This window comes from Tetrao urogallus (assembly GCF_951394365.1).
Source record: "Tetrao urogallus genome assembly, chromosome: 11".
Classification (NCBI taxonomy): Eukaryota; Metazoa; Chordata; class Aves; order Galliformes; family Phasianidae; genus Tetrao; species Tetrao urogallus.
Genome location: NC_136824.1, coordinates 4582827 through 4594465, shown reverse-complemented (window position 1 = coordinate 4594465; position 11639 = coordinate 4582827). Strand labels below are relative to the sequence as shown.

Sequence of the window (11639 nt, the reverse complement as noted above, 5' to 3'; positions counted from 1 at the left end):
CGGATCCCGCGGGGCCGCGGCCGTGACCCGCGGGCGGCTCGGCTCCGGCTGCGCTCCGCCCGCCGGCCGCGACCGCGGCTCCCGTGCCCTCTCTCGGTCCGCCGACCGCGGTACGGAGCCGAAGCCCCGCTCCGTGCGGGATGGCTCCCGCCGCGGCGGTGCTCCGAGGGCTGCGGTAGCGCGCGGAGCGAGGAAAGAAAGGGGAATAGAAAGAGCACAAAGTTAGGGCGCCGAGACGGAGGAGCGCCGCGCCGGGGCCGCGCGGAGGGCTCCGCAGGTGCCGCGGAACGGAGCGGCCCGGCCTCGCCCTGCCCCCGTGACCCCGAGGGCCCGCGCCGCGCGTCTGTGTCGCCGCGCTCCGCTTTTCCCTCCGCCTTCCCCTCCGCCGCCGCCCGCCGCCAGGTGAGCCCCGCGCGGGCTCCGGGAGCGGGGCCGAGATCCGCGCGCGGCCCCACGGCGGCGGCCTTTAGGACCGCGCGGGGCGGGCGGGCGCGCGGCGGCGGCCATGGCAGGGGCCGCGCACAGAGGGCGTCGCGCGCGGCCCAATGAGGACCGACGGGGGCGGGCGCGCGCGGAGCTTTCGCCCAGTCAAACGCCGCCGGCTCGCCTTATAAGGCCGCGCGGTCGCCATGGCGACGTGCGCTAAGTTGCAGCAGTCGTGTCAAAGTTCACTCTCCCGCCAGCGGGGCGAGCGGCCGGCGGGGAGCGCGCACACCACCCGGCCGCGCCCCCGCGCCCCTCCCTCTCCCCTCTCTCCCTCCTCCTCCCGCCGGGGGGGGGCGCGCTGGGGGAAGGGCCCGCGCTCCCCTCCCTCTCCCTCTCCCCCCTCCCTCGGGCTGAGGCGCGATGCTGCGCGCCGCGCCGTGATCCTTCCCTCTCCTCCTCCTCCTCCTCCCGCTCCCCTCTTTTATCATCCCGCCCGGCTGGCGAGTTGACTCCTTCCCTCCCCCCCCCCCCTCCCGCCCCGCCGCCCCCCTTTCCCTCCTTCCCCCCCCCCCCCCCCGCCCGCGCCGTGAGCACCGGCGGCGCGGAGGCGAGAGCCCACTTGCGAGGCGGCACAAGCAGCATAAGGCAGCAGCGGCGCGGCGGAGCCCGGGCGGCGGCAGCGAGGAGCGAGCGGCGAGCGGCGAGCGGGGAGAATTAATAAAGCGGCCCCCCCTTTAAAAAAAAAAAAAAAAAAAAGGCAAAAAAAATATATAATAATAATAAAAAGAGAGAGAGAGACAGAGAGAAAGCAGCGAGCGCGGCGCGAGGAAGAATTAAAGAGAGGAAGAATTAAAGCCGGCGGAGGAGGAGGAGGAGGGAGGAGGAGAGACGGAGCGCGGAGAGAGGAGGAAAGAAAAAAAAAAAAAAAAAAAGCCGCCCGCACACACAAAGCGGAGCGCGGCGGTGGATGTGGCTGCGGCGCGCAGGACTCGCGGCGAGAGCGGCCCCCAGCAGCCCCGCCGCCCGCCGCCCCGCGCCGCCCGCGGCCGCGGCGTTCCCCGGCTGTTCGTCCGCGCCTTGATGGCTTTCCTGAATGGCTGACGGCGAGCTGCCCTGGAGCTGGCCCCCCGGCACCACCCGCCTCTCCGCCGGCAACTCCGCTGCGGATCGGCGCTGAGAGCAGCGGGCACAGCGGCGAAGGGATTTTTTTTTTTTTTTTTTTTTTTCCTCTCTCTCTTTCTCTCTCCCTCTCCCCCCCCTCCCTTTCTCCCTTCGCTCTTCCCCGTGCTCGGCGCCGGGGAGCTTCGGAGAAAGGAGAAAAAAAATAAAAATTTTAAAGATATATCTTTTTTTTTTTCTTTTTTTTTTTTTTTTTTTTTAAAGCAACAAAAGGGAGAGAGAGGGAAAGAGAAAGAAAGGAGGAGGAGAAAAAAAGCAAACTGCTGCAAAGCTGAGCTGCAGAGCAAAGCAAACAAACTTTGAAAATAAAGGGGGAACAGGAAGTTTGGCAACGGTGTCCAATAGATATGGCAATGGTAGTCGGTGCGTGGCGAGACCCCCAGGACGATGTGCCCGGAGCTCAGGGAACGCAGCCAGCGCCCGCCCCGCCGGTGCAGGGCCCCCCGGCCGGGACCCCGCACACCCCGCAGACCCCGGGGCCCGGCGGCCCCCCCAGCACGCCAGCGCAGAGCAACGCGGCGAGCCAGCAGAGCCAAGGGGACAAGCAGCAGCAGCAGCAGCACATTGAGTGCGTGGTTTGTGGGGACAAGTCTAGTGGCAAACACTACGGCCAGTTTACCTGCGAGGGTTGCAAGAGTTTCTTCAAGCGGAGTGTAAGGAGGAATCTCAGCTACACTTGTCGTGCCAACAGGAACTGTCCCATTGACCAGCACCACCGCAATCAGTGTCAGTACTGCCGCCTCAAAAAATGCCTCAAAGTTGGCATGAGACGGGAAGGTATTGGGATTTCATTTGTTTTGCAATTTTATTTTTTTCCTCACCCGCTGCCTTTTAGGTTTGCTTTTATTATTATTATTCTGATTATTTTGAATTATGACGATTATGCTTTTATTGTTAACCTCCCTTCCCCCCTCTCACCTCTTCCCCCCCCCCTCCCCCCAACCTCAACCCCACCAGAACCCTCCCCCCCTCCCCAAATAAACTTTCTCTTCTTGAAAGAAAGAACCGTGGGAGGGGAGGAGGGGGCTCCCGCATGCTGCCCCGGAACCCACCGCGGCCGTCGCCGTGTGCCGGGGGGCGGCTGCTCGGGGACGGATTTCCACTCCGGAGCCGATGGCTCCGCCGGACGCTCGCTGTCCCCGCGTTCCCCCCCTGCATGCTCGGGGCTCCCCGTTCGCATTCAGCCCCCGGCCCGCGGCTTAACCCAGGCGGTTCGAATTACGGTTACAATGGAACTCACCCTCCCGAGGGCTCTACAGCACTCCACTGTGGATTCCCGACCGGATTTTCCCTCCTCTAAAAACACATAGACACATCCCTCCCTCCCTCCGTGTGTATGTGTGTGTGTGTGTGTGTATCGCCGTGTGCCTGCCTCTCCCCTCGCTCTGACCCCACTTTTCTCCTTCCTCCCTTCTCCCCGTCCTTCCCACGGGGGTGAAGCAGCACCCAGAAGGAAGCGAGGGGCGATGGGGGCTTTGTGCTATAAAATTAGCCGGGAAATGTGAGCCCGCGGCCCCGCAGCGCGTCTGGACGCTGCTATGTAGGTTAAGGGTGAGGGGGCTCGGGACTTGCCGGGCTCCTCTTTGTGTTCCTGCGGGGGAAACCGGGCTCGGAGCGCGGCCGGCAGCGAGCAGAGCCCGAGCGCGGTGTCCGCCGTCCCCTCCCCGCCGTCCTCCTGTCCCCCGGCCCCTTTTTCTCTCTCCTTTTTTCCTCTCTCCGTGTCAATGTCTGAACAAAACGCCACAGGCCCGCTTCCCCGGGAAGGTGCCGCCGGATAAAGCCCGGCCCTGGGGGGGGGAGGTGATGCTGGGGCTGCTCGCTCCTCGCTTTTCTTTTTTTTTTTCTTTTTTCTTTTCGGGGGTTGCGAAGTGTCGGTGCCCTCTGCCCCCTGCCCGGCCCTCTCCCCCAGCCCCAAATCGATAAAGCTGCTTTGGTCGGAATGAAGGAAAACACAAAGCGTGGCCGTAGGAGGGCTGGAAGAGGGGGGGGATCGCTGGGTCCTGCCGTGTGCGGGAGGTGAGGCTGTGCCGGGCCGGGGACGCGCTGGGCTCGGGCCGTGGCACGGCCGCACGGAGCGGGCTCGGGGCTGGCGGCGCTCGGAGCAATTCAGATATTAATAGCTGTAGTTTCTTCTTTATTCACTGCAGCGGTCCAGAGGGGCAGAATGCCACCCACACAGCCAACTCACGGTCAGTTCGCCTTGACAAACGGGGACCCTCTCAACTGCCATTCCTACCTATCCGGATATATCTCCCTTCTTCTGAGAGCAGAGCCCTACCCCACCTCCCGCTTTGGCAGTCAGTGCATGCAACCCAACAACATCATGGGCATCGAGAACATTTGCGAACTGGCAGCTCGGATGCTCTTCAGCGCGGTGGAGTGGGCCAGGAATATCCCCTTCTTCCCAGACCTGCAGATCACAGACCAGGTGGCCCTGCTCAGGCTGACCTGGAGCGAGTTGTTCGTGCTCAACGCCGCCCAGTGCTCCATGCCCCTCCACGTAGCCCCGCTGCTGGCAGCCGCCGGCCTCCACGCTTCGCCAATGTCTGCTGACCGAGTGGTCGCCTTTATGGACCACATACGAATCTTCCAAGAGCAAGTAGAAAAACTGAAAGCGTTGCATGTCGACTCCGCAGAATATAGCTGTTTAAAGGCCATAGTCCTCTTCACCTCAGGTAGGCAGCGTTTCTTTGCTCTCCCCTTCCTCCCCCCTGCCCCTCCGAGAGGTGTTTGCTCTTTGCAAAGTGTTGCTGCCTTCGCCAGCCCCGCTGCCCTGCCAGGAGTGGGGCTGGGGGGCTACCCGCGGGGCCTCGGCTCTCAGCAGCCCCCCAGCGTGGGCTGCGGGGGGAAATAACCCATCGCAACGATGAGAAATAGACGGGGAAGCGCACCCCGAGCCTTGCTGCGTCAGGCTGGGGAAGGGGGAAGAGGGGACTCGGGGGGAGGCACCCATTCGCCACAAGAGACTGCGCTTTTCCCATTGAAAATAATATTTTATTTAACAGTCTAGCTCTGGGTTGTTGCATTTAATGACACGCATCCGAACAGCAGCAAAAATCTGTTTGATGTTGTTAAATACAAGGCGTCCTATCAGTGAAACCACTTTAAAAAGAGTATCATTTTATGGGCAGCCAGGAAGGGGGGGCGGTGAGAGGGGGGGGAAAGCCCTGCAGGATTAAAAATTGAATGAAAGAAAAATATAAAAACTTAAATGCGCAAAGCTCAGTTTAAAATATGTTCCCTGCCATCCCATAAAATAAAATAAATCAACTTCCCAAAGAGCTGTCTCTGATTGAAACAGAACGTGGCAGCGAGCAGTTCTGTGTCATTGGAGCTAAGGGGAAAAGTTTGCATTTGTACCCAGCAGGAGCTGCAGAGTGCAGAGCGAGGAGAGGGTGCGGAGGGATCATTACCATAAGCAGTCGGGGACAGCAGGAAAAAGTCAGAGCAGAGGGCAGGAGCTGCGCTTTGCCGAGCAGTTCCGGGGTGGCACGAGGCGAGGAGCGCAGCTCGGGGCGCTGCTGGGATCATCAAAGCGAAGGGGGGAAAAATATGTGTCAACTTTTGCTGCCTAGAAATAGTGCATGAGTTATAAAGCAATAATTGAGTGCGTTGTGAAATCTAATTAGCTTGCACTAGAGTTTAACTTGGGTGACTAATAAGCCTGATATTAACTCTGGAGGCTAAATATTTTTATTATTATTATTATTTTTAAATCTGCTCGCTAATTTGCGCAATATGTGATCTCAGATGGCTAACTTGAAGGCTGCAGCCCTGCAAGTTTGGGGATGGAGTTTAAAAATCCCTAGATTTCTTCTGTAGCTCATTGGGAAGCTTGGGAAAGTGGCCACGCGATAAACATATGAATGGAAGCAGGACCTGTAAAATAATTACTCATCGGAGTTTTTTAAAGCCTGATATCAGGAAACAGGAAAAAAAAATGTAGTTTATGTGGGAAAAGGAGGGCTCACAATCCGCTCCTTGTTGTCTTAAAGGGGGTCTGGGGAACGAAGTCATTTTCTGGACTTTGTCCAGGTTCTGGGTCGTGACCTAAACTTCCTTTTATATATTATTGCTTTACACATTAAAAAAAAAAAAAAAAAAAAAAAAAAAAAGCCTTCTCCTCCCAACTTCCCCCCCTTCCCCTTCAACCAGCCATGCTGAGGTCCTGGGGTGACCCACGAGCACCCATTGGGGGGGTCCCGCGTGGGGCCGCTGCCCCTGGTGCTCTGTTTGGGGTCCAGGCACACGTGGGGACGCCCCACGGATCCCCCACACCTCCACTGGGCTGCGGCAGCCCCGAGGAGCGGAGCCGAAACCTCTCCTTTCTCCCCAAATCACTTGATTATGATGATGATTATTATTTTTAGCCTTCTGAGAAAACAATCGTCCGATCCTGTCGTAACTGTTTAATTTATTGCTATTTTCCAAATGTGAGGCCTGGCGTGTAAATTGCCTCCCAACGAGATAAACGCTCCTTCTTATCTCGATGCTGGGGAGATAGCCCAGTGCACAAGGAGGGCTCCGCACACAGCTCCCCAATAACAGCACTGATGGAAAGCAGATGCACAGGGATGCACACACACTCGATTTGCTCCTGCTTCTCTTTTTTTTTTTTTTTTTTTTTTTTTTCCTTCTTTTTTTTTTTACACACACACAGAGAGAGAAAGAAAAAGGGGGGGAAAAAAAAAAAGGAAAAAAAAAAAAAAGAAAAACACAACAACTGGGTTCTAATGACTCGCAGAATATGCATGTGTTAGCCCTGTGCCTAGGAAAGCCACAGGGAGGTCAGGTCACAACCTGTGCTCTTTCAGCACAGACGTCTCTGATTTAAAGGGAAGTTATTGTATTTTAGCGTATCAGGAAAAAAAAAAATGTCCAGACCCTATCAGGGAGTTTTCTTCTTGTAAGGGCCTTTAGGTTTAAAAAGAAGAAGAAGAGGAAAAAAGGGGAAAAAAAAAAAAAAATGAGGGGGGGAGACGAGGGGGGGGAAGAAAGAAAGAGAAAAGAAAAGAGGGGGGAAAAGAAACAGCTCAAATCAAATGAACAGAGAGATCACAGTTTGCATGGCTGCCTCTGAATAGGCTAAACTGACAAGATCAGTTTTAAAGGGCCACTTAAATCAGTTTCAAAGACTGAAGAAAAACGCGTTGTCTTCTCTGGGGGAGAATCTGTTGCTGGATCCGGGGCGCCATTCTCTGCGGCTGGGCCGGTTTTTTAGCCTTCTGATGATGATTTCCATCACTGCCATCAGCACGCCTTCCCATCGCACGCTCAGGCTCCCCACGCTTCTTTTCCAAGTGGGGGAGATGGAGCTGCCCCCCCTCCCCTCGCCCCCCGCCCCGCCCCGGCCTTTCCCCGCACACCAGAGGTGGGGGGACCCGGGCAGCCCCCCCCCAGGAGGGAGAGGTGTGGAAAAGGACAGAGATTGGCCCTATGGGTGATGCCCACGGAGACTCCTGGGGGGCGAGGTGATGGCGCTCGATCCGCGCTTCTTTCTAGAGATTAAAAAAAAAAAATAAATCAAAAAAGAAAACTTTTTAATCTGATGATTGTTTTCTTTTTTTCTTTTCTTTTTTTTTTTTTTTCTTTCTTTATTTTTTTTCTTTTTTTCTTTTTTAATTTTTTTTATACACTTTCTTCTAGATGCCTGTGGTCTCTCTGATGTAGCCCATGTTGAAAGTTTACAGGAGAAGTCACAGTGTGCTTTGGAAGAGTATGTTAGGAGCCAGTATCCCAACCAGCCAACACGATTCGGGAAGCTATTACTACGTCTCCCCTCCCTTCGCACTGTCTCCTCTTCTGTCATAGAGCAATTGTTTTTCGTCCGTTTGGTAGGTAAAACCCCCATAGAAACCCTAATCAGGGATATGTTACTGTCTGGCAGCAGTTTTAACTGGCCTTACATGTCCATTCAATAAAATATTCGAGAGAGAGAGAGAGAGAGAAAATAAAAATCAAAATCAAATAACAATTGAGAAGGGAGATGAGAGTGAAAGGAAAGCAAATGACATTTGGGTTCTGGTTGTTTCTTAAATTTCCTTCTGCTAAGAGAGGACGTAAAAGGATGTTACAAAGTTTGCAAAGTGAAGACAGGAAAAAAAAAAATAATTAATGGACTGTGAATTAAAAAAAAAAAAAAAAAAAAAAAAGAGAGAGAGAGAGAGAGAGAGAGAGAGAGAGGCTGTCACGTGAACTTTTACAGAATGCATTAAAAACTCCCGTGTCGCTCCGAAAATACAAGTTGCTACTTATCGTTTTTTGTACAAAACTTTAAAAAAAGAAAAAAAAATTAAAAAAAAAAAAAAGAGAGAAAAAAGAAAGAAAGGAAAAAAAAAAAGAGAGAGAAAGCAGAAGGAAGGAGATGGCGGTGGGCTTTTTCTTTTTTTCTTTTTTCTTCTTTTTTTTTTGGTTTTTTTTTTTTGTTCCTTTTCTTTTTTGGGGGGTCAACTTTTTAAACAATTCTCGCTTAAAGTGCATTTAAAGGAAATTTGGAGAAAATGAGCAGAACGGAAGGAAGGAAGTCTTTTTTTTTCCAAATTATTAATTGTCCTATGTGTCTATGTACCTATAGCTGTTCTTTTTTGTATTTTTCTGGTTTCAAACCAGTTTATTCTGTGGTTCTATAATAATTTTTGATATAATCTTGGCTTCTTTAAAAAAAAAAAAAAAAGAAAAAAAGAAAAAAAAAAAAGAAAAAAAAAAAAAAACCTGTGTATCCTTAAAATATATGTTCTGAAAGAATTAAAACTGAGTCCAGGAACGTATCGTGTAGGAAGAAAGGAAAAGAGAGAGAGAGAGAGAAACACAAACTCAACATCACGGTGATGGAAGCGCACTTAAGGTGGTGACCCAAAATCTAAGCTTGAAGCTGAGAGAGCTATAATTATATAGACCCGAATGAACCACACGTGTCATACAGCTCCCCCCAAATCTCGGTTTTTTGATATTTCGGACAGAAAATGAACTGTGGGGATTATATTCTAGGTAGAAGGAACTGTGTCCAAGACACACCACGGTTTTGATTTAAAAGCAAGCAAACAAGCGAAGTGAACTTTTGTAATTCGAATTGGGTTCCACATAGTTCATCATGAATTGTTATTAAACTCCTCTATCTGTTTGTATATTTGCAAGCCCTTTGTATTATAATAATTGTTGATATTTTCCCTTTTTAAAAAAAAAATACCATTGAAATCAGCATGACAAAATAACACTGTTGGCACTTATAGATAACGTGATTGATTCAGTATCTTAGAGTTTACAGTTTTGTGTTTAAAAAAAAAAAACTGAAGGTTTTTTTTTTGTTTTATTTTTTGTTTTATTTTTTTGTTTCGTTTTTTAAGTGCAACATTTCTGTATACTGTAAAAGTTATAATAACTGAACTGTTTGGTCGAGTCTTTGTGTGTTATATTCCAAGGAAAATTGAAAGTATTCAGAAATTAAAATATTATTTGATATCTGAAACCTGTTTGGCTGTCATAAATGTCTTTCAGAAACCGCATTACTTCTCTATAGTTTGCAGTCCTTTAGGCCCATAGGCGATTGGTTTGTTTACTTGTCACAGTAAGTTTGTAGCAGATGTATTGTAGTGTATTTACCTGTTTAATTCCGGGCTGGGGGCGGAGGACTGAAGTTGGTGGTTGATCTGTGGTTTGAGGGAGCACCGGTGCTGAAACGGTGAACCAGCAACCCCCCATTCGTCAAATCCTCCTGGTAATTCAAAATGGATTTTCTGGAAGGAAAAAAAAAAAGAGAGAAAAAAAAAAGAAAAAAAAAAAAAAAAAAAGGCCCTTATTTTTGTCACCCTGAAGTGCCTGCGTAGGAAAGGTATTGTTGTGAAGTATTAGAAATCTGGAGATCAGTATCTATTTTATGATCAGAATGGGGCGAAAATCTTTTGTAAATGTCTGACATAGGCGCACAAGATCATTCAAGCAAGGTAATAGCAGTATTGTAAATATAGGTCAGTTGTTTGCAATGAGTTTTCTTGAAGTACGTGTGATTTTTTTACAACGCTCTGTAGTTGCCATCTATCGTTGTCATTGAGAGGTCTTCAATTGGAGTGGCTGTAGCTTCTAGCACCGAGGAGTCGGTTTTTCATGTATATATCCCCTCCAGCGGATCGGTCCTCACGCTTTTTCCCTCGGGCTGTACGGACGCTCCCACGGGTCGCTCCCCGCTCCCCGCACACGGCCACGCGCGGCCGGCCACGCAGCCCCGTCCCGCAGGGCCTCCCGCAGAGCCGAGCGCTCGGGGCGACGCGAGGTGGTTCGGAAGGAAGGGCTTTGCTCTTTGGTTTTGTGCGTCTGCGGGTCATTTTTATTTTCTCCTCTCTCTCCCCCTTCCTCCCCCCCCCCCCCCCAAACCCATCCATCCATCCATCCATTCCATCCATCCATCCATCCATCCATCCATCCATCCATCCATCCATCCACCCACCCACCCACCCACCCACCCCCCGGCCGCCCTCCCGTTGCTCTGTGGCAGATGCTCTGGATGCGAAAGCTCGCAATTTTGTTCCCGGCTGAGGATTTGTCCCCTTCTCCCCTTTGCCACGCGTTGTCACACAGTGCTGTGGTCTCGCACGGGGCTCGTTCCGTAAAGTGGATTCCAGCCCGGGCTGTGGCTGCTGGGGCCGAGGGCGCAGGGCTGTGAGCCGAGCGGGGCTCTCCATCTGAATCATGGCTCCTTTCCTATAAATATATAAATATCTATAAATATATAAATATACTATTATTGCAGGGGATTGCTGACCTCTAGATTTAGCTTTTTCTATTGCAAGTGCTATCCATGTGAGTGTGTGTGTGTGAAGTTTTTATGCTTACTAAGAACACAGGATCTTGACTTGTTTGTTTTGTGTTAGTTTATTGTAAACAACCATTTGTTGTAAATTGTTATTGGCATTAAATTATAATTTATGATTTTCAAATCCAAAACATTCTCCGCTTTTTATGTCGTAAAGCCTGTAAGCTCTCTCTGTATTTATAAGTTCCTCGCAGCAAGCTTTGGTTCGCTGAGAATAATAGTAAACAGAAAAGCACCAGGGTTCAATCAGAGCACACCCGCACGCACACCCGCACGCACGAGCCCCGTGGATATGCAGACCTAGACGGGTCTGCTCTGCTCCGAGCGGGATTTGTTTAGGGACTGCAGTTAGTTTTAAGTTTATAGCATTTAAAGAAAGTTTTTCTTTTCATGCTGAGTTAGAACAAAAGATCTATCCAAAGATTGAATTGGACAAAAGAGGAGGGTTGGGATCGAGGAGCTTGTTCTATGTGGAATTGAGGAGATCTTTTTTTAAAGAGGGAAGAAAAAAAAAAAAAAAGCTGCTAAACATGGCGACTCTTTCCCTTTAAGTCTATTTTTTTCTTCCCTTGCCGTCCCCCCCCAAGCCCTCCCTCTTTTCTTTTTTTCTCTTTTCTCTTTTTTTTTTTTTTTTTTTTTTTAAATTCTTTTTTCTGTTTTTGTTTGGGTTTTTAAATCTCGATTCTTTCCCCACCACGGGCGCGGGGACTGGCGGGGAGAGACCCGAAGGCGACCCGGAACGAGAGCTGCAGAGCGCAGCTCGGGCGCAGGGCTTCGCCTCCCCTCCTCCTCCTCTTCCTCCTCCTCCTCTTCCTCCGCGCCGCCGCTCGCCCGAAGCTTCCCCGGCCCCGCCGGTGGGGAGGTGGGGGGGGAGGCGGCTGCGCGGGCGCGGAGGGGGCGCGGAGGGGAGGCGGCTCTCCCAAGTTCAGACAAAAGCGGAGGGCTGGGGCGAGAGGAGGCGCCTGGCGGGCGGTGCCGGCCCGCCCGTGGGGCTGCCTGGGCCGGGCGCAGCTTCGCGGCCCCGCCGGGCTCCCACCCGGGGGGTTGGAGAGGGGAGGGGGGGGAGGGAGAACCCTCGCTCCGCGCGACGGGGAGGGAAAAGCCGCGGTGGGAAGCGCGTGGGAAAAGCCCCGCGCCGGGCATTGCGATGTGCCGCAACCCACAACATGGCGGCCCCGGCCTCGGTTTGCGCGCCGCGCGGATCCGCCGCTTCCAGCGGCAGCGCGGG

At 52.0% G+C, this 11639-nt stretch overlaps 1 protein-coding gene across 3 annotated transcripts in view; it reads left to right on the top strand.

The window, feature by feature from the left end:
• The window catches only part of NR2F2 (nuclear receptor subfamily 2 group F member 2), a gene marked incomplete at both ends in the record, with an annotated part of 9966 nt that extends 2440 nt beyond the window's left edge, over positions 1-7526 (top strand). Inside the window, 3 exons of one of the 3 annotated variants that reach the window (XM_079540910.1) lie at positions 1953-2382; positions 3753-4280; positions 7252-7526. In XM_079540910.1, coding sequence (XP_079397036.1) covers positions 1953-2382; positions 3753-4280; positions 7252-7526 — 1233 coding nt within the window. Of the gene's footprint in view, positions 1-1952; positions 2383-3731; positions 4281-7251 lie in introns of those variants that run through there. The other 2 variants (XM_079540909.1, XM_079540911.1) reach the window with 2 other exon arrangements.
• Between the last annotated feature and the right edge of the window lie 4113 nt (positions 7527-11639).